Below are 25,748 nucleotides of genomic sequence, written 5' to 3' on the forward strand. Positions count from 1 at the left end.
TGTAAATATACTCATCTAATTAGCATTTTATGACGTCATCAGGGGGTGGCCCTCTTGAATTTCATAATATTCAGGAAGTAGTAGATATTGAATTGATGTTTGATTTTTTTTTATTTTTTTTTTGTCTTTCTCCACATTCCAAATGATCGGAAAAGAGGAAACCAACAAGAAAATAGGAGAAAGTACTAAATTATTACTATATTACTATACTATATAGTAGTAAAACGCATGTGAACAGTAGCCTACTTTTTGATCAGTTCATCAGTAATATTCAGGAAATAATAGATATTGAATTAATGTTTGAACTTATTTGCATGTTTTTTTTTTTGTCTTTTTATCCTCATTCCAAATGATCAGGAAAAGAGGAAATCAACAGTAAAACAGGAGAAAGTAGTAAATTATTACTATATTACTGTGCCATAGTAAAATACATGTGCCTATTTTTTGATCAGTTGACCAGCTATCTGCCCAATCAGGTATCTAGGTGACACAGTTTATAGTTCTTGAGAGTATGGTACCTCTCATTGCATGGCACAGCGCACAGATCTACCCCACACTGACTGCACCTGTACTGTCTGCCGGCGGCCCTTTGAGCGCGCACGATCAGAACAAACGGCGCAATCTGGCCGATCATCAGAGAGCAACAGCTCTCCTATGGACACTAAAGCCCTATTCGCACGGGATTAGTATTACCTGGTGACCTCCAGTCATTTGTAATAAATGCGGAGGTTGTCTGTGATCTTAATCCCGTGCAAATCGGCCATGTCTGTAATTTGTAAAGTAAAAATTCCCCCGCAAATGACCTACCATATTTCGCCAAACACAGAGGTCCTATGATAATATTAGTCCCGTGCGAATAGGCATCTCTGTGATTTGGCCAGTATTTGGCGGGTCGTATATAATTTTTCAAGGTTTTTGTTTCCTGTGAGCCTTTTAATCCATCTTTCGCGAAGAATGGAGCTTCGTTTGAGTGTTTGATAGTATTTTGGGGGCTGTCATATTGCTACACCATACAATTTGCAGAAAGAGAAAGCTGAAAATGTTTAATGTGTTGCAAATAAATCAAGCATAAAGCTTGAGATATTATTTTAACATGGTGAAATGTAAATGACACGGGGCACAAAACTATATTTGAGACCATAGAACGGGTCTCTCAAAGCCTTGACATCCGGGTATCCGGGAGATAAGTCAGTAATTTCAAGTAAAATCACAGGCTTTGTTTATCCCGTGCGAATGCACCACACGAAATTCAGATGTGGGGGGGTAAATTCAAAATGACACATGGTCCCCAGATAATACTAATCCCGTGCAAATAGGGCTTAAGACCACGTCCACCCCTGCACCCCCATCCCCGTTGGGCAAAGTGTTGAAATGATCACTTGTTTGTGCTTTGTGAACGATTGCGCCTTGCACAGCAGCACCATTGCGCGGAAAAGATGTACCGGGAGAAGCGCGATCATTAGACGGCCGATCGTCATTTCCAAAAGGCAAATATTTCCTTTCAGAGTCAGAATCGGCGAATAACATTTGCAACACATCCTCACAGTACAACTTTTTATTAGCCATTTGGTGGTTTTCTCTCACAAATCTCACAATTTACAATGACGCTATGAACTGAACTGCTTCCGCATCAATGACACGATAGCTCACTTGCTCTGCTATTTCCTCGAACAATTTTGGTCTAGAATCGAAGTGCTACATGTCTGCCATCTAGTGGAAGGGAATACAAATGAGATATTACACCATATTAGGAACTACAGCCTATTTCGTGAAGTATGACGTCTTGTCGCAATTTTGAGGGTTAACAGTGGTACACATGAAAAGAAAGAACACCTTACTTTGCGGGCAAAAAATGCTTGGGGTCAGCACACACCCTGTGGCTCATAAGCGTTGACATTGCAGTTGCCTTTTTAGAAGAAACCAGTGTGTTAGGATTAGCATAGGACTGTTACACGGTTAAGATCGCTGCCTAAAGAAAAACATTTTATCTTACCATTAAGAATTCTCCCTAAGTAGCAGTAAAAAGTTTTTTAGCTAAAAGTTTTCTCTTAAAACCTATTCACCAAGCTGCTGAGACAAACTTTTACTAAGGAATAAAGAGAAGTCGAGTAAGGGTGGGGTTGACCTTGTTGCTTTGGATGATTTCAGCATGCTTACCAACTATGCACACAGTGATTGGCTGATAGGGGAGGCGTCTCTATCAGAGATTTATTTATAGAAATATTGTACACAATATTATGTTGACGTTCAAATAAAGGTTTAAAAATAAAAATGTTAATTGCCACATTCAAATAAAGATTTTAAAATGCAGGCTAAGTGTCACTAATTAAACAAGTATATGCTCAGCTAATTGTCAGCCTCTTACATGTATACTTCTCATAAACAATTAGTTAATATGCATATAAACAGCCTTTTAGGTAAAAGAATAGAATTATCATGGATGATAGTAAGACATGCAAATGTAAAAGAAAAGCCAACTGTGTGCAAGAACAGCTGTTACTTCTTGCCCCAACTGGTTAATGAGAACAAGGATATAATCAAAGGAAATTTTGGAGTTTTTAGTGCTTGGTCTTAGTGACTTAGGAGTCCTCCACGCTACTCCTAACGTTTCAAAGATTGAGGAGCTTGTTATAGTTCTAAAATGTTTTGTGAAATACTCTTGGAGCAAAAATTTATCTTAGAGTTCTAAAATTAGGACTGACACCCATTATTTTTAAGCTTTTCTCCTAAATCAGCGAGTTATGAGCTACTTGTAGAATTAAGATGTTTTGTGAATACCTCAAAACAGCGTGGCAAAAAACAAAAAAAAACAAAGTGAACTTTGTCTTACATGATGACTTCAATGAACATACCAAATTTTGTGCATATCAGATTGTTTATCAAATTGTTAAAAAAAAAAAAAATCAAGTTGAAGGAATGATTCAGTTGACTCGCTCAGAAAGACTTCACTTATTTATTTCCTGAATGAATCAACATTTTTTGAATGAATCTTTTTTTAAGTCACTTGTCTCCACCTTCTGGCGTTACGTTGTAATTGGTACAATCTTTATTTGAAGCGTGAAGTCACTTTCAAAAAAGTGATTTACTTGATTTTGCTACTGTAGACAACGGTGTTTATCCGAACTATAAACTTTTATCCCAGTACTTCTGTGATTTATTTGAATGTTTGTAACACAGAAATAATGATACAAAAGACTTTGTGAAGATGTTTCAAATACATTAACTGCTCTCTCTGGGTCAGCAGCAGCACGAACACAGATGTAAATGTTATAGTGTGAATGTATAATGTCAAAGGTTAAATAGACTGCATCTTTGTCATTTATGAACAAGATTGATTGTGTGATTGAATCTGTTCACAATCTGGCTATTTAAATATCCAAAACAGAAAAACAGCTATGCTTATTGGAATGAACCTGTAAGGTAAGCGGTAATCTACTACAGCCAGCAGTGCAGACTGCTTTGATCACAGGCAGATGAACTTCTAGTACTCGGGGAACAAATGAAAATTTATAAAATATTTATTTGTAAAGTGAATGGTCTATCTTCAAAAACATCAGGGGCGTTTGGCAAAAAATTAAGGGCTTAAGCTCCCAGAGCCCCCCTCGCAATGCCACTGACTAAGACCACCTCCTGCAGTTGTCTCAGGTTTAATACGGTGATCCTCTCCATGTGACAGCTGTTACATTAGTGTTTTCATATGGACCATGCTCCATTTCATACTGGTAGTGTTTTTTTTTGTTTTTTTTATCTTCTGTTTAGGAGACGAGGAGATGGTGTCGATGGACTCCTCACAGGGAAATCAAATGAATACATCTTCAGATGAGCTCTCAGAATTGGGCAAATGCCTTCTCCAGAGTGAGGTAAACATTTCTTTGTGCTCTCCATCGGTTGGCTTCTATACTTGGGCTCTGTGAATGGAGTAAAATGTTTTTCACCGTCTTTCTTTTTTTTTTTTTTTTTAAGGATATATATATGACCCTCCTGACTATAAGTTTTAACTCCCTTTCCTGGAAAGACACTATAAACTGTCAACGGTGTGCTAGTGTGCTTTGCTGGACTTTGCTAAAACAGGTACTGATTTTTCTATCTCTCCCTCTTAGTAGGGGTCGACCGATTATCGGTGCCGATATTAAGCATTTTTATGATTATTATTTTTATGATCATTTTCGAAACCGATGTGTTGATAAAATAATTTAATTTTGAAACGCACTACTTGGCTCTGATGCAGCCTGTCGGAACTCACCACTCTGTGGCCTAGAGCAGTCTCCGCCCACTGCGCATCTAATTGGTTTGGAGTCACGAGTTCCGACCAATCAACGTGGAAGACTAAAGGCACTCTCACACCGAAAGCGCTTGCCAACTGGAGCTGCTTCAGTTATCACGCATTATTTCAAAACACCTCAATATTATCCATTTATGGTTTCCGCGATTGGGAAAACGCGGACGGAATCGCGAAATCCAGTCATAAATGTAATTTACTGAATAACGCAGAGTCACAGAATTTGTCAAAGTTTGGACTAATTAATCAAAAGTAGGTCAGTACACTTAAATTGACTCACGCTATGGACTAATATCTGTAAACATTAAGCTGCAAAAAGACAATTTAATTATTAATTCTGCATGTGCTGCATGTCTCTGTATATGTGAATGGCACATATGCACGGTTTTGATTAGTACACACACACACACACACACTGAAGTGCACGACGCTCACGGTGTTTTCAGCATCTGCCTTCTCTCTAAATGAGGACATAAATACATAAACAACATCCCCTGATCTGCACTGAGTTACTTCATGAGCATTTGACCGTTTCGTTTGAGTAAAACGATCGTCATATCATATACATAGGCTACAGAAACTTAAGAGGTCCTCATGGCAACCCGTCAACATAAAAGTTCGGTTTATCTACTAATACTACTATTTCAACTTTTGTTTAAAAGAATAATCACACAATACGCTATTTCTTCCATGTTTTCATTTTAATAGTAAACCCATTTGTTTGCCAAAAAATAGTTTAACTTATTTGATTAAAAGATCAATTAAATTAATGTTTTATGGCTTAATTTGCACTGCACTGTAAATTAAAACTAATGGAAATTACTGTCACATAGGCCAAGATTAAGATACTGTCACATAGGCCAAGATTAGGACGACAGAAATTGTGACATTTCAATAGGCTATTGAAGTAAGTGTGCCTATAACAGGCTATTAGTGTTACACTGTAGTTTAATTACAATAGTTGTGGTCTTCTTCCGACTGTCGGAAAAGGGTGGTTTGCCCACTTCAGGTTGGTGGAGAGTTCCTGCCTCAAGTGGAGGAGTTTAAGTATCTTGGGGTTTTGTTCACGAGTGAGGGAAGGATGGAACGGGAGATTGACAGACGGATCGGTGCATCTTCTGCAGTAATGCGGTCGATGTACCGGTCTGTCGTGGTGAAGAAAGAGCTGAGCCGCAAGGCGAAGCTCTCGATTTACCGGTCAATCTACGTTCCTACTCTCACCTATGGTCATGAGCTTTGGGTCATGACCGAAAGGACAAGATCCCGGATACAGGCGGCTGAAATGAGCTTTCTCCGCAGGGTGGCTGGGCGATCCCTTAGAGATAGGGTGAGAAGCTCGGTCACTCGGGAGGAGCTCAGAGTAGAGCCGCTGCTCCTTCACATTGAGAGGGGTCAGCTGAGGTGGCTCGGGCATCTGTTCCGGATGCCTCCTGGACGCCTTCCCGGGAAGGTGTTCCGGGCACGTCCCACTGGGAGGAGACCCCGGGGAAGACCTAGGACACGCTGGAGAGACTATGTCTCCCGGCTGGCCTGGGAACGCCTCGGTGTCCCCCCGGAAGAGCTGGAGGAAGTGTCTAGGGAGAGAGAAGTCTGGGCATCCCTGCTTAGACTGCTGCCCCCGCGACCCGGCCCCGGATAAGCGGAAGAAGATGGATGGATGGATGGATGGATGGTCTTCTTCGCAACTTCTACAATGGAGCTATGAAGACAATTAAATTATTTACGCTTATTATATACATTGTGCTTTTTAAGGTAATCATTTGATGTGCATTAGATGATTAATTGAATAGTCACCTCTTGTAAGTTATGATTTAGTCATCAGAAAATAATTAATGAAGAGTTATGAGAGGTTATGCTATTACACATATTTCTAACATGTAAATTATTGAAGCCAAATACTTACATTTCCCCAAGCTGTTTAGCTGTAGTACAGTATTCATGGGCTTAATCATGAAGCATACAGTGGCCCCACTTTTAACTCTCTCTTTATATTACCCTTATTGTAGATGGATGCATTGAGGAAAACAAGAGTAAGAAGTGCAACCAATACCAGGGAAGGCAGTTTTTGTCAGAGCCCTTGTTATTCTTAATTTTGAAATTTTTACACCTGACATATCGGTTAAAATATCGGTTATCGGTCTACTTGGTCTGTAATAATCTGTATCGGCATCGACCCTGAAAAACACATATTGGTCGACCCCTGAATTTTTTATCTAGAACAAACAATTCACCAAAATATTTCTGTCAGTTTGCAGTCATTATTAGAACTGCATTCTAAAAATGACAGTTTTTTAACTTTTGAATCCTTTGCCTTATGAAAATATTGCGTGTCTATATGTGAATTAATTAATTTGTAGGTGCTTGGCTGTAACCTTCTCCCGGACGCTGTGACGTGGCTCTACACCAGTGTACTGAAGGGTCTGCAGATGCATGGGCAACATGAAGGCTGCAATGCTGCGCTAACTCAGCTGGCTTTGCTCATCTACGAGTCTCTAGTGCGTCATGCCAGCTCAGCTGTGATATCTTGAATGTATCTTGGAAGCACATATGTAACCCTGAACCAAAAAAACAGTCTTAAGTTGCTTGGGTATATTAAGTAAAGATCATGTTCCATGAAGATATTTTGTAAATTTTCTACCATAAATATATTAAAACTTAATTTTGATTAATAATATGCATAGCTAAGGACTTAATTAAGGACAACTTTAAAGGCAATTTTCTCAATATTTTGATTTTTTTTTTTTTTTGACACCCTCAGATTACAGATATTCAAATAGTTGTTTTTTGGCCAAATATTGTCCTATCCTAACAAACCATACATCAATGGAAAGCTTATTTATTCAGCTTTCAGATGATGTATATATCTCAATTTCGAAAAATTGACCCTTATGACTGGTTTTGTGGTCCATATGTCGTTTGGCAGTCGCAAAAAGATAAACTTTATTTTTGTCCTCTTACTGGCTATGATAAACAAAATATAAATGAAAATATATAGCTCTGGAAACATTTAAGAAACCGCTCCAAATTTTAATTAAATTAGCATCTCTATGTGTATGACAGCCATTCCAGTGTCTGTTGAATTCCAACACAGGCACACCTCATTCTGCTTTATGAAGTACTTATTAGGTGATCACCTTAACCAAATATTATTTAACAAAGAAAAGTATAAAAACCACTGCTGTGGTCATCACTATCCTCTAGAAAGAGGACCATCTAGATGGCAAAAACAGTGCTAGTCGTACCTCAAAAGTAAATGGAAACAAATAATAACTATTTACCATGCCAAAAAACTTTAAAAGAAAAGTTTTGAGTTGGGAAAGGAAGTGTTAAATTCTGGCTTTACTGGCAGAAGGATACAGTGAGTGTCAGGTTGCTTCCATCTTTAAAATTTCAAAGAACAAGGTTATGATGCAGACATTGTGGAAAACAATGTTACAGACCAGAAGAGGGCAAAAATGACTCCACTGACTGGGATGACCACCAACTCATTTGAATGTCACTCAGCAACTGTAGATGACATCAGTTGACCTGCAAAAATAATTGCAAACAGCAGCTTGCATGGTAAGGACTGCTCAAAACAGTCTCCTAGGGGCCTAGAAAGGAGAGCCAGGCTGAGGTTTGCAAAAGACCATAAGGATTGGACCTTCTCTGATGAGTCCAGTTTTCAGTTTTGCTCAACAACTGGTCGTCTGATGGTTACCTGGAGAGGGCTGCAATCCACAGTGTCTCGCACCTAGCGTTAAATTTGGTAGAGATCGGTGATGATCCTGGGGGTGCTTCAAGCAAGGCTGGAATCAGGCACATTCGTCTTGGTAAAGGGAACATGAATCAAGCCACCTACAAGGTTGTCCTGGAAGAAAAATAGCTTCCTTCTGCTCTGACAACAAGCCAGGCCAATCAAGGTGTCCACCAGACCACCAGAACAATATGGAATTATTTTTGTGTCTTTATTATTCAAACAAAAATTCTGTATTTGAGACCAAAACTAATTATGTAATTAAAAAATAAAAGTTTGCAAAAAAAGTCTTCTTAAGGTTCAAAATGAAAGTAATTGAAAACAAAATAATTTGCAGTGCGTGTAAATCTTTAAAAAATATATATTTTTCTTTGTGCACTTCAAAAACTTTTCATCACTAATCCACAAATGTTGCTCTCCTTCCTGCCTTCTTTTTTGCGGGTCTAAAACTTTTGTTTGCAAGTTGAAAAGTTTTGCTTGCGAGTGAAGCTGTGTGTCAGTGGGCGGTCTCTACACACCAGGATGAAAGGCCCTTTTCTATTGGCCACTCTCGATTGAAGTGACAGGTTGACCACGCCCACTACGCTTTCCCGCCACTGACACCAGTCTGTCAGAAGAGCGAGCTTCTAATTCAAGATTTTTATTCGTCACATACACAATTATACAGAGTATAATGATGAAAAGTTTTTGAAGTGCACAAAGAAAAATATATATTTTTTAAAGATTTACACGCACTGCAAATTATTTTGTTTTCAATTACTTTAATTTTGAACCTTAAGAAGACTTTTTTTGCAAACTTTTATTTTTTAATTACAAAATAATTAGTTTTGGTCTCAAATACAGAATTTTTGTTTGAATAATAAAGACACAAAAATAATTCCATAGAACAAGACCCTGTCATGGCCAGCCCAATCTTCAGACCTGAAACCCGCTGAAAATCTCTGGAATGTGATCAAAAAGATGGATGATCACAAACCATCAAATAAACCACCAAATATTGATTTTTGAACTCTTCCTAAGTTAAAACATTATTATTGTGTTGTTTAAAACTTGAACTTGTTTTCTATGCATTATTTGAGGTCTGAAAACACTACATATTTTTTGTAATTTCGACCAGTTGTCCTTTTCTGCAAATAAATGCTCTAAATGACAAATGTGTTTGTCAGTACAGATAAAAATGTTTTCAGTAGAGTATATAATAAAACAAACATGTTTGTTTTACTCAAACACATACCTATAAATAGTCAAAACAGAGAAACTGCTAATTTTGGAGTGGTCCCTTAATTTTTTCCAGAGGTGTGTATAAAGCCTTTACCTATTTGTTGTTTGATAAACACCATAGCAAATAAAAAAAATTCAAGTGGCTGTTTGAAAACATGTAAACACCGTTTGACAACTCTGTGTCAAGTGGTTGTCAGAAACACAAAGATGTCCAAAGCAGCTTTGTTTACAGAACCAACTGGGGTAAGCGCTGCATTTTTGCTCTTACTTAAGCACCACCTACTTGTCAGAGAGTGAATTTGGATTCTCATTCAACCTGTTTGCCTTTTTTGGTCAGACCAACATGTTAATTGGACCAAATTTTCACACGGCATTTAAACCTTTGATTAAAAAGAATGTGCATTTTAAAACTCTAGACGATATGGTTTCAAGAATTAACTCTAGACAATAAGGTATGAAGAATTATTTGCAATCAAGTGCTCACGATAACGATACTGTACTAAATACCAGCAGATGTCTATTCCTATGTAGTTGCAAAGTCCTATGTAGCTTTTGTTACTGCAGATGCTTTAAGGATGATTTAATTGAACTGTATTTGAGGTTTATAATTCCTGGTTAGAAGGGATGTGTTTAGACTGTTCAATACTGAACTTGTTTCATGTCTTAAAGGGATAGTTCACCCAAAAATGAAAATTTGATGTTTATCTGCTTACCCCCAGGGCATCCAAGATGTAGGTGACTTTGTTTCTTCAGTAGAACACAAACAAAGATTTTTAACTAAAACCGTTGCAGTCTGTCAGTCATATAATGGCAGTCAATGGGACCCTCGGCTTTGAGAGTCAAAAAAAAATATATACTGTTCAGTTTCTTGCACAGAAACAAAGTCACCTACATCTTGAATGCCCTGGGGTAAGCAGATAAACATAAAATTTTCATTTTTGGGTGAACTATCCCTTTAAAGAATTTTAAGGCTACACCAGTGGTTGTATCACATCTATAATTATAGTTTACTGTCATTGGTCTCCCATGGTTCCTTATCTTGGTTGCAATTTGTAGCCAGTAACAACGTCCATCAGCAAAGGTGTATTCAGTAGCTTGGTGTTAATTTAAAAAGTTTTTCACAATAAGAAATAAATCGTTTTTGTGAAGTCATCTTAATAGTGTATATTCACACAAAATATGAAGACTATATCATGTTTTTTTATTTAAAAAAGTTTTTATTGCATGGGGTGCATGTCACGCCCTTTAATGTATTTTGTTGTGTTGAAATTATATTTCGACACTTGAAATGTTGCTCTCTATAACTCACTAGTGTCTGTGTATTTTACGTAAGTCAGAGATGATCATGCTGATCCTCATAGATGGCTGTGAGGCATGTAACACCACTGTGGTATGTTTTACTGTTTTAACAGTGATGTGAACACTAGCTAAAGTACTACTGAATGCACCTTTAAATGATTATGGTAGTGACTTAACGTGTTGGTGAGAAAATGTAATTAACAATGATTTAGGAGTTTTTCATTCTGATGTTTCTGTACAGAGGCCTCGATACACTGAGCTGCGTTTCATCATGAATCAGATCCCTGATATCCATTTTGATGCCCTGGAGCAGTTTGATCAGAAGACCATGCAATCCACTGTATCAAAGGCAGGAGAGAAGAAAAAGAAGGAGCAGTTTAAAAGGCTCATTGCAGGCACTGTTGGGGTATGGCCACTTTTATTTTCTTTACTTTCTTTAAATTGTCACCTGTGCTCATCACATTGCACGTGATCCAGTTATTTTCCATTTTTAATAATATTGTTTGATATTGTTAGTGCCTTTTTCGTTGGTTCTGTAAGGTCAAGTCTAGTACTTGTATTCTGTCCCTGCTTCAAGTAGGTTGCACCTCAACAGATAGTTAAACAGGATGAGGGCTGAAGAAACAGTCAAAACTGAAGGAGTTCTTTTCCAGTGTTTTATTTGAAATCTTCAGTTGCACAACATTGTTTTTTGTGAAACTATAATGCAAACACAAAACATACATTAAGTAGAAAGTATTTACATTAATACATGTATGTCTGACGCACACCGTGCTGTGTTGTCACAGGATCAACCCAGCTGAAGATAATGAGGAAATTACTCTCTCCCTTTGCCATGTGCATTCCAAACGACTAAATAATGGCACGCACGAGCCCTGCTCACTCCAAAGTCCCCACTCCAAGGAGATAGGGATGATCACTTCCATTTGGAATTTACCCCGTGAACCTTACGGTTCGATACGTGTACCATTCCACCCCTAGTATTTACATATCCTGTGGAAGGCGTAGGGCCAAGAAATGTTCATCCAATCAAAATCTTCAGTCCGAACATTATGAGAGGCTTTCCTACCTGCCTGTCAACATATGTGTTTGCATACATCTGTGCACTCTGTTCGTGCAGACAGGATACATCATCAGCGCGTTCACGTACACTATGCAGACAGAGCAAGAATGGCTGGCAAACATCAACAACCTGACCTTCCTTCCTTGTTAGTACTGTTACTAACTGTACATAGTTTTCTCACCGGTGAATGACACATGATGTATTGTAGTAATGTTGTCTCTGGTTATCTGGTCTGTGTGCGTATATGCGTTCAGGAGGGGTGGTTTTGGACGGCGATTTACAGGAGGGTGGCATGTATGCTTTCAATGCTATCAGGCTAAAATGAGCATTTTCCAAAATGTCCTACTGCACCTTTAATGTCGAGCTCTGTTAATGTTTATAAAGTTTAACCAGCCAAAGTGGTTAGTGGGAGTGACCATATTACCCGCCACTGCTGAAATCCACTGTGAGCCTTGGCTACCATGCGGGCCGGCTTAACAATAGCAGCCTATGACTGTGCGTGCCTGGGTTACCACGCTGCCCAACTTAACTCTAATCAGACACCCACAATGTGTAATGTTAATTAGGAACTGAAAGTGGCACATGCTTCTTCTGAACTAAATGCTGAAAAATCATCACAGCAAGAAGTGAACATGATTTTTAGCCCCATCGCTGTTATGCGTTTTGGGAGACATGAACATTTGTGCATTCAGCTTAGCCTTGAGCTCTGCAATGTTGCTCTTGTGGTTTTTACATTTTTCACTAATTGTTCAGCTATTTATCTACCTGTGACTGAAGATCTTGAATCTTTGCCTAGCTGACTTTTGTGCCTCTGCATTTTTAACATGCAGTCCTTCACATTAGCATCTATACTTGATGACAGATGTCATCAAATCATGCAGCCTCATACAACTCATGTAGTTTAAAGCCTCAATTGATCGTTTGTAGAGAGCTTTGATTGACAGGCAATCTGACCAATCAGAATGAGGATATTGTGTGCTGCTATCCGCCATCTTGCCCGACATCTACGCACGGTATCCATAGAAATCCATGTTTAAAGGGGTCATCGGATGCTAAATTCACTTTTACATGTTGTTTGAACATAAATGTGTGTTGGCAGTGTGTGTACACATCTACCCTATAATGTTAAAAATCCACCCAGTGGTTTTTATTTAATACCTAAAAATAATATCCCCTTTTTCAAATCTGGCCGTTCTCAGCCTCTTGTCTGTGTGATGTCACACGGATGAAGGCTGCTCCCACAATTATTGATTGACACTAGTGTTTTACCTTAGACCCGCCCTGAGTGAGCTTTAACAGTCTTGACGCCATTGTTTCGACGCCGGAGCAGGAGTAGACGAGAATATCTCCATAGCGATTGGGGTGTTTTGTTGTTGGATGTAATAATGAACATATCAGTCTTCATGTACTCCCGACATCTGAGCCGCTGTAGACACAGTGAATTACTTTTGTTTGGGAAGCAAATGCATCCCCTATCTACATAAATGCGTCTATGTTTGCACAAATCATTCGTGATCCAGCTTCACTTACAGCACAAGTGAGAATAAGGTTTTTTTTTTTATGAATCTTTGCAATCGCCTTTCCTAATAACGTGCTAGCTATGTTTTGCGGCTAAAGTAAACAGTCTCTCAGAGCACAGTTCGTCACCCCACAGAAGAGAGGGACGGGGTGAGCAGAGTTCATTAGCATTTAAAGTAACATTCAACAGGAACGGGTTGATGTCAGCAGAGCTGATTTTGACAAAGTAAAAAGGGTGTTGTTTTACACTACCATTGAGAAATTCTAACCAAAGTATGTTATAGACTTTTCATTAAGACCCTAAAGAATCATATCAACTTGTGGAAAATGGGCATCCTATGACCCCTTTAAAATGGGGTAAAAAAGATCGACTGAATTGAAACTTTTTCAGTATAACTAAATATAAAAATATGCGTAGGGTTAAGCTGTGCTGGTTGGTTGTGTTGGTTGCAATAAAGAAATTAATATAAAGTACTTGTTTTGCATACCAGATTTGTCCATGTCCGGCACTGTATGAATGGCTTGCAGCACTTAAGTGAAATAATAATTTATTATGTTAAATAATAAAATAATGTTAAAATGTGTGGTCTTATCATTCTGTGGAAAAAATCCCGTGAATTTTGCCCTGATTGGGAGCTGTATATACACACATGGGCTCATCTGTTTTCAATGCAGCCAAGCAATGCAGGTCCTGAAAGATCCTGAGATCTTGTTTCATACCAGAAGTAACCTACTTTGTCTTGTCTGTTGGCACGTTTTCAGTTTCCTCTTTGCTCTGCGATGTATTTTTCATTGTATGAGGACTAGTGTGAGAGCAGCAGTGTGTATCGTAATAAAAGTAATATTAATGTGTAATTTAAGGCGAGACACTACAGGTGAATAGGGTAAAATTTTTAACTAGCAGATATCACCATGAAACTTTCCCAGTTGATTACCTACATTAAGATGAGAAAAAAATGTATTACAAAGTTTCTGTAATTTTATGTTTAAATATGCAAATTAGGCATTATCTAATTAAATATGCGCTAATTTGCATATATTTTAAAAAACGAAATCTCAGAATTGGATAAAGCCAGGTTCAAAATTATTTTTTCATTGTGTTCACATATGAGATGGGAAAACAATTACAGAGGGATTTATGAATATCTACTTTTGTTAACCTGTAAATCAGAATATACTGTCAGTAGCCTTAAAAAATGTATTTTCGCCATGTTTTTTGGAATAAAATGTTATATAAATCAGGCTAGGAATAATATATTTACAAATCCCTCTGTAATTGTCTTCATAATATAACTAGGTACAAGACTGGAAAGTTTGGTGTATATAGGTGCTACTGAAGTGGAGATTTCGGACTTGGAGTATGAGAGAAAAGTCATTTTGAGAAAACGGGCTTTAAAGATTTATATTGTAAAAATCCACACATTTTTATATGAAAACATTGCTAACAAGCAAAACAACTGGCCAAGTAATTGTTTCTAACAATGTAGACCATGAACAATGACAACTGAATAAAACAACATTGCCAAATAAGACCTTCAACTAACCACAGAGAAGCACAAATACAGACACAAACTTATCATCAGAACTGCAACTCTAGTCATCTATGTCCATCGGAACACAAAGTTCACCCATGAGGGTTGAAAGCCTAGCTCTCCATGCCTGCACCATATGTAGGCCCCTCACCCCTCTCTTGCTGATGCCTTTTCAGCTTTTTAGCTGTGCTCAGGGTCTTTCTGCAACGTTTTACACTCTCAGACCGGATGGATTCGGCTTTTGTGATCCTCAGCATGTCGGTTTCCCTGATGGTGGTGACGGTAACGACAGTGCTTTCCAGCCAAAGCTTATCCATAATGGCAAGCATGGCAGAGGCCCCCTCATTAAAAGTTGAAATGGCCATACTTGCAGCTGCCTCAACTCTACTCTTACCTACAAACACTGTTTTTGGACAGCGGGCCCAAATGTTGAGGCACTCATTCGCATTTTGAGTGCCACCATGCTGCATGCGCTGCAGCAGGCTGTCACTTGACATGCGGTGGTATACAGGTGGTGGCCCACCTCCCGAGACAAAAAGTTTCCTGCATGAGTTTCTCCATTTTCCTCCGCTCTCCTATACCAACACCTGGACAGGTTGCACCTGGTGTGCAAGGGGACTTCGTCACAGGACATGCTATGGAGGAGACCAGCCCAGATCTCATTTTTCATTTTCTCTATGGAACCCTGGTTATTTAAAATTGCCCCCCTGTAATAATTTTGTAATGTTTTACATTTTTTGGCCGTTAATTTTCCCAGACCCCCCCCCCCCCCCCCCCCCCCCAATTTGCGTTCAGTAGTTAATTTTCGTAGTGCTGTGCCCATACGCTTATGGGCATGGTTGATGCATTCTAATTTTACTACCTCATGCCCAGGGTATGGGTTGAGGGATACCACCTCCCTGAATGCAGCACTGTCCCCATCTGACAGCATCTGAATGTATCTCAGCTGGTGGCGACTCGCAGACCTGGCCCACATCCTCTTCGCTGCCTCCTGCTCCATAGCCTTGCTTGAGCCCCTAAAATTTTGTGCACAGTCATGCGTTTCTCTCCAGCTGTCAATTTCCTCATCTGTAATCTTTCCCTCATGCCTGGCAGCTTCTTAAAGGGCACAAGCATGGCAATAGGAGGATAGAACCTCAAAGTCGATCACCAGTCCCGTAAAAATATCGATGCACACCCTGATCCCATAGTGTGATGTGAAACCTCTTTTCTGCCAAGTGCCATCAAAAGACACACTGATATTTATCACCGCATCTGCATCCTCTCTCAGCAACTCTGCCACATCTGCATCAATATCTGCATAGGCCTGCCTGACCTGCTCCCTAGTCCTGTGAAGTGACTCAATACCTCTCTCAATTTATGCCGCTAAAATTAAATGTGTATTGTATCAATAACTGTTCATTTGTTTTGTTTTTATAGAAATAGCACACAGAAATCTGTACTGTAAAAGTAAAACTGACCACCACAACACAACATAATGAATGAGATGGCACTTTATTCTATTATTATAAATCTTATAAATAAATAAATATTTCATCCATACAAAACAAATATTGTTACAGTAATGTTATAATATGTTACAAGGTGGTAACAGCCACACGTATTGGGCTATTTCTGACATTAGAAATTCTAAACCTCCCATCGACAGCTTACGTTCAGATGCGCTTCCCGAGGGCATTTCACTGGGTAATCCATCACTAATTTTCCTTTTCCCTCTTGCAAGTGACAACTGCTGTACTCTTTTCGATGATTGACGCGAAGTCATTTTCATTAATTCACTCAAAAGATCCCGCGGAAAGCTTAACCAAACAAGGAAGCGTCAAAGCATACCATGTCATGTGACGATTCTGAACGAATCACGTTGTCAGAAATTGTCTTCAGCCAATGAGATTGCGCATTTAGAGTTAAATCCCCTCTTTTACTTTCACGATTGGTTGCTGATAAAAAGGAAATGACCATATTTGGATCCGACAGCATTGTACAGAAGAGAGAGAGCTTTCCAGCAGTATACGTGATGACTGGGTACAGGCAGAGATCGCGGAGCAGCATGTTGATTTAGAACGCCAACTTTTGTTGAATTTATGAGAAATCTACAGGCGCAAACAGACAAAGTGCAGTAAAATAAAGACCTAAATGTGTATTTCGGACTTTTTTTCACCACAAGTCTGAAAGAAGACGTGTTATTGAAGACAAATATCCAAAAATCTCAAAATTGACCAATAAAAAAAAAAACGATGTTTTTGCCTGCCGTGTCTCGCCTTAAAGAAATAGTTAAATAGCTCAAAGGGAATCATTTATAGTCCGAGGTCCGAACTATACAGGCTCTTGCAAAGTATACTTTTGAGCATGATTTCTATAACAAGACTATGATGCCTTTGACAAAGAATTGATTGGAAGAAACATTTAAAGCATGAATTTTCAAACTCATACATACCACACATGCATCTGAATCCTTCAGCTATTCAATAATGATTAAAAAGACATACATAATATTTGATTAAAACAATGGATGGTGTGGGTTACCAACATAATATAGGGTTCTGCATAGAAATGTCCTTTTAGGATGATTTTATGTGCATATGAAAAAGAAAGTCTTTGTATAGGTCTATGGAGAACGAAGGCATGTTCTTTAGACAATGGAATTTTGGTTTGGACTGTATTCTATGTGGGGGCGAAATCAGTCTAAGGAAGCTTGTGAATTCAATCGTGGAACACGTGATGGCCATCTCTTTGACAATCAGTCTTGATTATTTGCAACAAATTTGACAGTCTCTTTCCTGAATTGGAATTATCAATGTGTTCTTTTGTCTCTATGTTGAAAGCTGTTTTGTGAAAGAGGCTTGCTGGTTAGGCTTGCTTCAGCTAGTTGGAGCCAGGAATCCGATTTATGACGTTGTCCTGTTACAGCTTTGAGGCCCCCTCTTTCTGAAATCTTAGCTTCTCAGGTTTCAATGTTCTGATGCATCTTAAATTTTTCTTATTCAGTCTCTGATATCTTACAAATGTTTGTTGGGGATGGCAGCAGTAACTAAGGAGGGTGGGTCTTTGCAATTGGTCAATTACACTAATCACGGAACCGGCTTTACTGACTATTGCGCATGATCATTGCGTTCGATATATCGCCCAGCCCTAGTACAGGGTAGGCTCAACTTTTTGGCAGGTCTTAAAATTTGGAAAATAAAACCTCAGATGAACATCACATCACACCGTGTCATTATTTATCTAACAAATAAAACCAAGATGGAAAAGCCATGAGTGACAAAGTTAGGACACCCTATGATTCAGTTACCTGTAAATCCTCAATCATATCAGTGGGCAAATCGTCAACTATAACAATATTCATCAGAAATGACTGTCCTTGTGCACACAACTACCTCAGCTCTGGGTACTGTCTTACAGCCCCATGCACACACTGGACAGTTGTGGTGGTTGCATAGTCAACCTTTTTTTTTTATGATCAATTTTTTATTAAGTGTTACCGAAAAAAATAACAGACATATATCAATAAGAACAAAGTGCAACACACAAAATTTTCCTCGTTTAGATGCCATACAACCCACCCACCCCAGGCGACCATGCAAAAAAAAAAAAAAAAAACTCCACTCCCTCTGCATCACAAAAATCAAAGGTATAATAGGTACAATCACAAATAGTCTAACAAAAATTACAAAAATTTCACGAAGCAAATACAGTGTAAAGACATTTTAATCATGTCACTTTAACAAGTCTTTAATTTTAGATATTGCCCTTATCCAAGCTGAAATAGTTTTCTGAGTGGCACCATGCATCCTAGCCACTGATAGCTCCATGTTTGCAATGTCCAGGAAGGAATACATCCAATGTGACCAAGCTAAAGAATGTGGAGGTTGCCAACGTAGGGCAAGCATTTTCTTAGCTGCAGTTAATCCAGAGAATAACATTTTTTTCTGAGACAGAGAGAAACTGAAAGATGAGTCATTCATCAACAAGCATAAAGTAATCCAATTACTCTTCAAAGAACACCTAGTATTACAGAGAGAAAAATACCCACTCACCCTGGTCGCCACTACCCCCTTGGACACCCAATTTCCCACAAAAACTTGAGAACTTTTAGAAGAAACGCTTCTAGTGAATACAAAAAACCTAAATAATAAAAGAAAACACATGGGTGACCAGTGCCCGACTAATGGACAACGTGACCCCGAGAAGGGCGACAGACTCGATAGTACCACTCACCCACTCATGTTAACAGATTCCTAATGAGTACAACAAAAACATTTCCAAATAGGCCAATAATATAAATCAGATGTTGACGTTACTCCATTTACGCTTACTGGAGAATACCAGTACCAACATTCAGAAAAGAAAAAAATACTTTAAGAAATGTCACATTATCCTTCTTCACTCACCTGCGTGTCCAATCCACTCAGAAAGTCCTCAACCTCCAAAGGGGACTTGAAGATGTGTTGTGTCGATCCTCGAGTAAGTTTGAGTTGTGCTGGATACAGCAAGAAAGTCTGAAAGCCCATTCTCTGTGCCTTGTTGGTAACCTCAATGAATGCGCGGCGACGATTCATGGTAAATGCACTGTAATCAGCAAAAAATCGGATGTCTTTTCCGTCGACTTTGACTGACGATTTCCTAGACGCCCTGAGGATTTGATCCCGGTCAGTGTAGCGCAGCATCTTCATAATGACCGTTCGCGGCCTGCTTGTGCTGTTGGGAGGGCCGATGCGATGAACTCTCATAATCTCCGACTTCACACCGGTCAACGAAGGAAACCATACTGGTAGAGAATCCGTGATGTAAGACATGAGATTCACATCTTCTACACCTTCCGGTTCATAATGCGAACGTTATCCCGCCGGCTCCGATCTTCTAAGTCAGCCAGTTTTTCCTCGTAGGTCACCATTTTCGTGGTACATTTCTTAAAGTTCTTCTCCGTTTTACTAACTCGGCCGCTCAGGATGGAATATCTATCACGTAATTCTCTTACGCCGCTAGAACAGCTGGAAAGCTCCTTCTGAATGTTGTCCAGTCTGTCTTGAAGAGTTTTAAATTGTGCTTCAATAAACGACTGTTGCTTCTCCATGGCTGATGCGATCATGGCGGTAAGAAACTCCTCCATCTTATCCGCTTCATGCGTTTGTTCACGACTTACTTGCCTGCCGGCCGATTTCGCTTGACGTGAGGACATACCGTTGTTGCCAAATACAAAGTGATAAAAGAATGGCCAAACAATTTGCTAAATAGAGTGAATTTATCTACGAATATGAGTGGGGTTGGCGGAGAAACCACAAAACTAAGCTGCCATCGTACTCACAGGTCACGTGACTCTCCGCATAATCAACCTTTGAAAGAAAGCATGGCTTTAGGAGAGACAGGGAGCTTACGTTGTCCAACATTGCTTTCAAGGAATGTCCGTCAATACAACATTTGACTCTCCCCTCTAGAGTCAACATCTTTGTCCTCTTCTCTGGGAACATAACAACTCTGTCAACTTTGCTTTTCACACAGGACACAGTTGTTTTGTGCCCCAGCTGTTGACAGGAAAAACACACCAGTTCTTGTCTCTCTGATTTTGGCTTGTGTACACTGGTAACGCATTCAGCTAGACCTTGTAAGGTCCCCAACCCCAGCAGTGTTTTGTGTATGCACAGTACCTTTGAGTGGTTGAAAGCGTGGCTCCCCAAACTGGTACTGAAGAGCCAGTTTTGCTGCTTCTAGTCCTGTTTTCGGTGCTTGTTCCCGTACTCAGGTTCAGCTGTCGCAGCTGCTCCAGGATGATGATTTCCACGATCTCCTTAGTGTGGAGATCAGGTCTCACCCAGCAGCAGTAAAGGGTCCTCAGACGGTTGTAAGTCTCTGTCGGTGTCTCACCAGCAGGAATTGTGGATGCCCGGAATTGCTGTCGGTAGGCCTGTGGCGAGATGTTTAATTTCTTCAAGAGCACCTCCTTCAGGTCAGCATACACTCCTGCCTGCTCCTCATCCATCGCCATGTAAGCCTCCAAAGCCTGCCTGGTCAGCAATAGAACTAAACGAAAATTCCAATCTTCTTCGGGCCATCCCCAAGTCTTGGCCAGGCGTTCGAAGCATCGAAGATAACTCTCAATGTCCTCCCCCTTTTGGAAGACAGGGATCTTCGGCAGTTCACTCATTGGCCTCGGTTGGCTTGGAGATCGATTTGCTGGGATGTTAGTGCTGCGAGTGTGTGCGGTTCTTGAAGCAGTCGGCATTGGAAGATTCATTCGCAGTCTCAGCAGATCTAGCAGACTGCAGAACCACGTCCTATAGTCCCCGGAGCTCTGCCAGATGCCACTCCTCCCGTTGCTCCTGTGCATCGAGGAACTGACGCATCAGGCTCAGCAATCCCTCATCAGATGTCAAACCCGTTGCATCGGCCTTGACCTTGACTATGTGTGGGACTCAGATGAAGCCTTTGGAAATGCCTCCGCTCCCCCTTTATCCTCTGTCGACTCTGCGGTGTGCCTTACCGCATCCCCCTCTGCAACTGCTTTCACCCGTGAGCGTAATCTACCTCGGGGTCTTTTGCTTTTTAGTGCTGTCTTGTTGGTAGCCATCACACCACTGCCACCAAATTTGATACTGCGAGACCCACCAACTCGCTAGGGGATGTAGAAAGTGTCCGTAAAAGATGTAAAAATGATGGCTCTACCCACAATAGCACTTTCGTGCAAGGTGTAGTTTATTTACAGCACTGCAGATATATACAAAAGTCCACGAGTGATGGCATGAAGAAATATATACAGTGTAATAATGCATATAATATGTATGATCGGGATGAATCTGGAACAGGGAAATGTACTGTATGAAACTGTCCATGGGCTGTCAAGACAGCGTGTGCACCCACTCGGCTGGCAACCAAACGGAGGGGAAGGGAAATCAGCGTGGTGTGTGTGTGTGTGCATTGTTCAGTGTGCATGTGTGTGTGCTGTACCCAGTGGGGAAACCACTTCATCACAACCAACGATCCTCGGATCTCAGCTGATGTTTCTCTTAGCTCTTCTTCACTTTCTACCTGGGAAGAAACTCCCAGTCACCACGGAGTCTAAATAACATCTTTGGAGTTCATCACCCTTCAAACCCAGAAGAACGTGATTGCAATTCCAACACCACCAAACCTTCAAACCATCAAGAATTTCATCCAAGATTGCATCCAGACTCTCTGGATGCCGACCAATGCAGTGCAAGTATTGTACATTTAACTAAACAAAACAGAGGTTTAGTATAAGCTGTAGACCCCGTTGTTAAACGACATTGATGGTTTCTGCTCAGTTGTGGTTAACTGATTCCTTTTCCATAGCTGCATTTTCTTGTTTCTCTAATGATTTCATCCAGTCTAACTTGCCCTTCCCCCATGTATGTGTACAGTATGTGTTTGTTTAGACTAGTTATATGTTTGTGATTTAGTTGATAAAACGTTGCATAATACATACGAGTATTTGATCTGATTCTCTGCTTGCAACAGTCTATTTAATGATTTTGATCTTTTTACATGCTCTGAGTAGTATTGTACCTTTAAAAAAAAAAAAAAAAGGTACCCTGGAATTTAATAAATTCAATTAATTGATAATCAGTTAAGCCATGCGTGTCCTAACTTGGTCACGCATGGCTTTTCCATTTTGCCGTTATTTTTGTTTAATAAATAATTACACCGTTCAATATGTCGTGTTGTTGTTCATCTGAGGTTTTATTTTCCAAAATTTAAGACCTGCCAAGGATCAGATATTTTTTTATTATGCCCTGACACAAAAAAACATGGAATGGAACCCTGGTGGAAAACCATGAACACATTATTGGGTGTCCTAATTTTTTAACATGACTGTAACGGTTTTAATTTACTCCTTTAATGTTTCTCTTGTGGCTCGAGCATAGTTTCAAAAACAACCTGTTTAACATGAAAGACGTTTCTCCTAATATTTTTTAAAGTCGGTGCTTGAAATAAATCTGCTCTTAATGTTCATTGATGACTACAGTGTTAATAATTTTGATTATAGGCCATTGTATAATACACCTGTTTTAAAAGACCTTTTTTAAAACATTTTCAATGAGAAGTTAATAGCCTAAACTTTTATTATCCTCACAGCATGTCAGTTATACAGTGATGCGCTATGAAATTATTGCAGGGCAAATAATTGTAATATTAATTTAATAATAAAAGTAACCTAATAATAATGGCCCTGACAATAAAAACGAAACAGGCCTACATTAATTGGAAATGCCAAATACTCTTAATATTGCCAATATTTGATGTTTTTGATAATATATCTGTCGTCGATACTTGATCATTGTCTTTCGATGAACCTCAGCGTGGGTCCCCCCAAAATTCTCGTCCTGCATGCCCATCAACTACACCACAAGCTACACAGATTTGTGTATCCATTGTATGTTTCACTGTCATGATTAAAATAATGCATATAATGGTTTAAGACCTTGCCACCCATACCTAAGCAGTTTCATTGACAAATAGACTGAAAGTCATGCCATAATAATTTTATCTTTAGTCCCTCAGTGTGCAAGCCAAAGTTAACTGTGACATACTCTTTTATAATTCCAATGAACAGAGCACTTGTCAAAAATTGATGCAAAATCAAAACTAATTCAGGAGCCTGCCAAGAGACTTTGAGTTAAAGACAATGCAATAACCTTTAAAATATAATAATATAAATTTAATAATATATTAAATGTAATATTATATACATTTTTGTAATAAAATGTATATGTTAAACATGAGTCCACATACATGTCTTTTCACATCTTATGACAGTAAAAACTCATAGATTTCCTAAAGTTTGTTTGTTTGTTTTTTTAACGTCTCATTTAGTCAAACAGTAAGTCAGTTGTTCTTTTTGACACTGGTGTTGTATTGCTGTAACCTGTTTCATCAAACACAGAATATCAATGCAAATCCAAACTTTTCTACAAAAACCACATTATATCTGAAAAGAGAGTTTTTAGGTGTGTTATTTTTAACCCTTACTGCAAATTGCACTGTTAAGACTTTGATGCCTTTCACGACAACGTACCTTTGCGTTATACTACAGCACTTGTACTGGCATAAAGAACAATATCAACAGACTGTTCTCAGAGAATGATTTAAGACTCGGACTCTCCGATACAGCCAAACATTGCAGTTATCATATCAGGCACACCCATCTCATTAAATGGTAATTTAATTAAAAATATACAGTAGGTTGCATACAAATTATGTGTTTCATAACAGGTAGTTATTTTACAAAGGTATACGTGTTACATGTGCACTTTTTCAAAATACTTTGTGACTAGTGTGTGTGTGGGGGGGGGGGGGGTACATAGAAGAATGTTAAATTCCCGGCTGTCAGAAATGACTAAAATATTTGAGAACCACTGACCTAGAAGAATATATATATTAGAATATAGAATATATATATTCCTTTTTCTTTTTTATATTGCAAAATTAGTCAAACATTCTTAGTGTAATGTGCGCAATTGTTTACTGGTCTGCTATAATGAAGTAATGTCTGATTAACTGTATGCAATTTTATTTGATTGAAATGTTTGTTTGTGTGTGTGTACTGATAGAAACCCCTTGGACAGCAGTTTAAGAAGGAAGTACATATCCGAAACCTTCCATCTCTGTTTAAGAAGCCAAAGCCTACAAGAGATATGTTGGAAAACACTGATACTGCAGGTCTGATTACCCTATTCTCTTCTGACCAAGACAATTGCTGAGAGAATCATAGTTTCACAATACTCTCACTTCATTGCCATTGAATCTCCTCTGTGTAGTACAGTATCCATCTGAAAGGACTTTGTAGGGCATGAATGTTTCATTGAAATGAGGAAAGACAACAAGGACTTGTGTGTTTAATGTTACTTTGATGTATATTTTTTCTCTTCTTTTGTATGGCTTTTAGGCAACATATCTGTATCATTATCATTTAACGAATAACAAAAAATTGCTGTAAGAGCTGCTCATAAAAATAATTGAAAAATAAAAACAAATACCTTTTGAAAAAGTTAAATGAGAAGTCTTGTTAATTACAGTGCCATATCTTCTATGGGTATCTGATCCAGCACTACATTCCATTACGATGCAATGGCCAATTTTTAAACACATTCAACACTAATTACCATTTGACATTTCTGTGTTAAGATTGTGTAAAAAGTGTTGTGATTTATACACTGCAGTTTTTAATAAATGTGTACTTGGACAGATTACACTGATTGTATGGACTCTTTCTTAAGTTGTGACATGTAAAGAATGTTGTAATTTGCCAGAAGTGAAGGAGTATTGACTACATAAAATATTTGCTTACTATGACAAGCCTGTGTGTGTATGCAGGTCGCGCGAAATATGAGCATTCATATATAGAGTGGGATTCCCGTTCAAGCGCGCAAAATATGAGCGGGAATCCCACTCTATATAAGGCAGCGGCTGTACGTCATTCATTCAGAATCTTTTCCTTCAGCCAACCTTCTACTAGAAGCAAGAAACCTATCAACAAGACAAAACTACTCACTGTGATCTACACGCTGCAGCGGACACGCCTTCTCTTCCCCTGCTGTGTTCCGGTGAGCTTCGGAAGCAAAGATGACTCGCGATTGCCTCTCCTGTGTGGAGCCAATCGAATCTTCTGACGGCCACGAATCGTGCGTCTTCTGCCTGGGTTGCGCCCACGCGGAGGCGTCACTTGGGGGGTCGGACTGCCCCCACTGCAGAGATATGAGTCTCCGGACTCTCAGGCTCCGTGTGGCCATCGTCCAAGGCGATGAACTCGCCCAACTAGCTCTGCCGCGCTCTTCCTCTGCAGCCTCTTACGAGCCAAGCAGGAAAGTGCCGTGAGTTTTTGATGCAGATCTGTCAGGATCAGGTGACGAGCCCGCGCCGGCTCAGTGCCGACGCGCTCCTCACCCCCCTGCTGCAGGTCCCCTTCCAGTGCGCTTCATGACCACTGATCCCCTCCCCCGACGCTCAAGATGTGTTGTCTTTCGGTGCCATGGAGGGCAGTGAAGAGGAGGAGGATGCCAACAGCCCGCTGGATTACACAGCACCCCACGGCAGCGACGCGGGGGACCTCCATCACTGTGATGTCGAGCTCATAAGTAGGGGTCGACC

The 25,748-nt window shown here is 39.5% G+C and overlaps 1 protein-coding gene across 1 annotated transcript in view; it reads left to right on the top strand.

Moving 5' to 3' along the window:
- Positions 1–24,851, top strand: part of LOC306884234 (exportin-5-like) — a 125,217-nt gene extending 100,366 nt beyond the window's left edge. Inside the window, exons 29-33 of the mRNA XM_079439953.1 lie at positions 3,760–3,860; positions 3,964–4,071; positions 6,637–6,774; positions 10,777–10,941; positions 24,212–24,851. Of these exons, the coding sequence (XP_079296079.1) occupies positions 3,760–3,860; positions 3,964–4,071; positions 6,637–6,774; positions 10,777–10,941; positions 24,212–24,361 (662 nt within the window). The 3' untranslated portion in view covers positions 24,362–24,851. The remainder of the gene's footprint in view (positions 1–3,759; positions 3,861–3,963; positions 4,072–6,636; positions 6,775–10,776; positions 10,942–24,211) is intronic.
- Positions 24,852–25,748: the final 897 nt, after the last annotated feature.

This window comes from Barbus barbus (genome assembly GCF_936440315.1).
Source record: "Barbus barbus genome assembly, chromosome: 18".
NCBI lineage: Eukaryota > Metazoa > Chordata > Actinopteri > Cypriniformes > Cyprinidae > Barbus > Barbus barbus.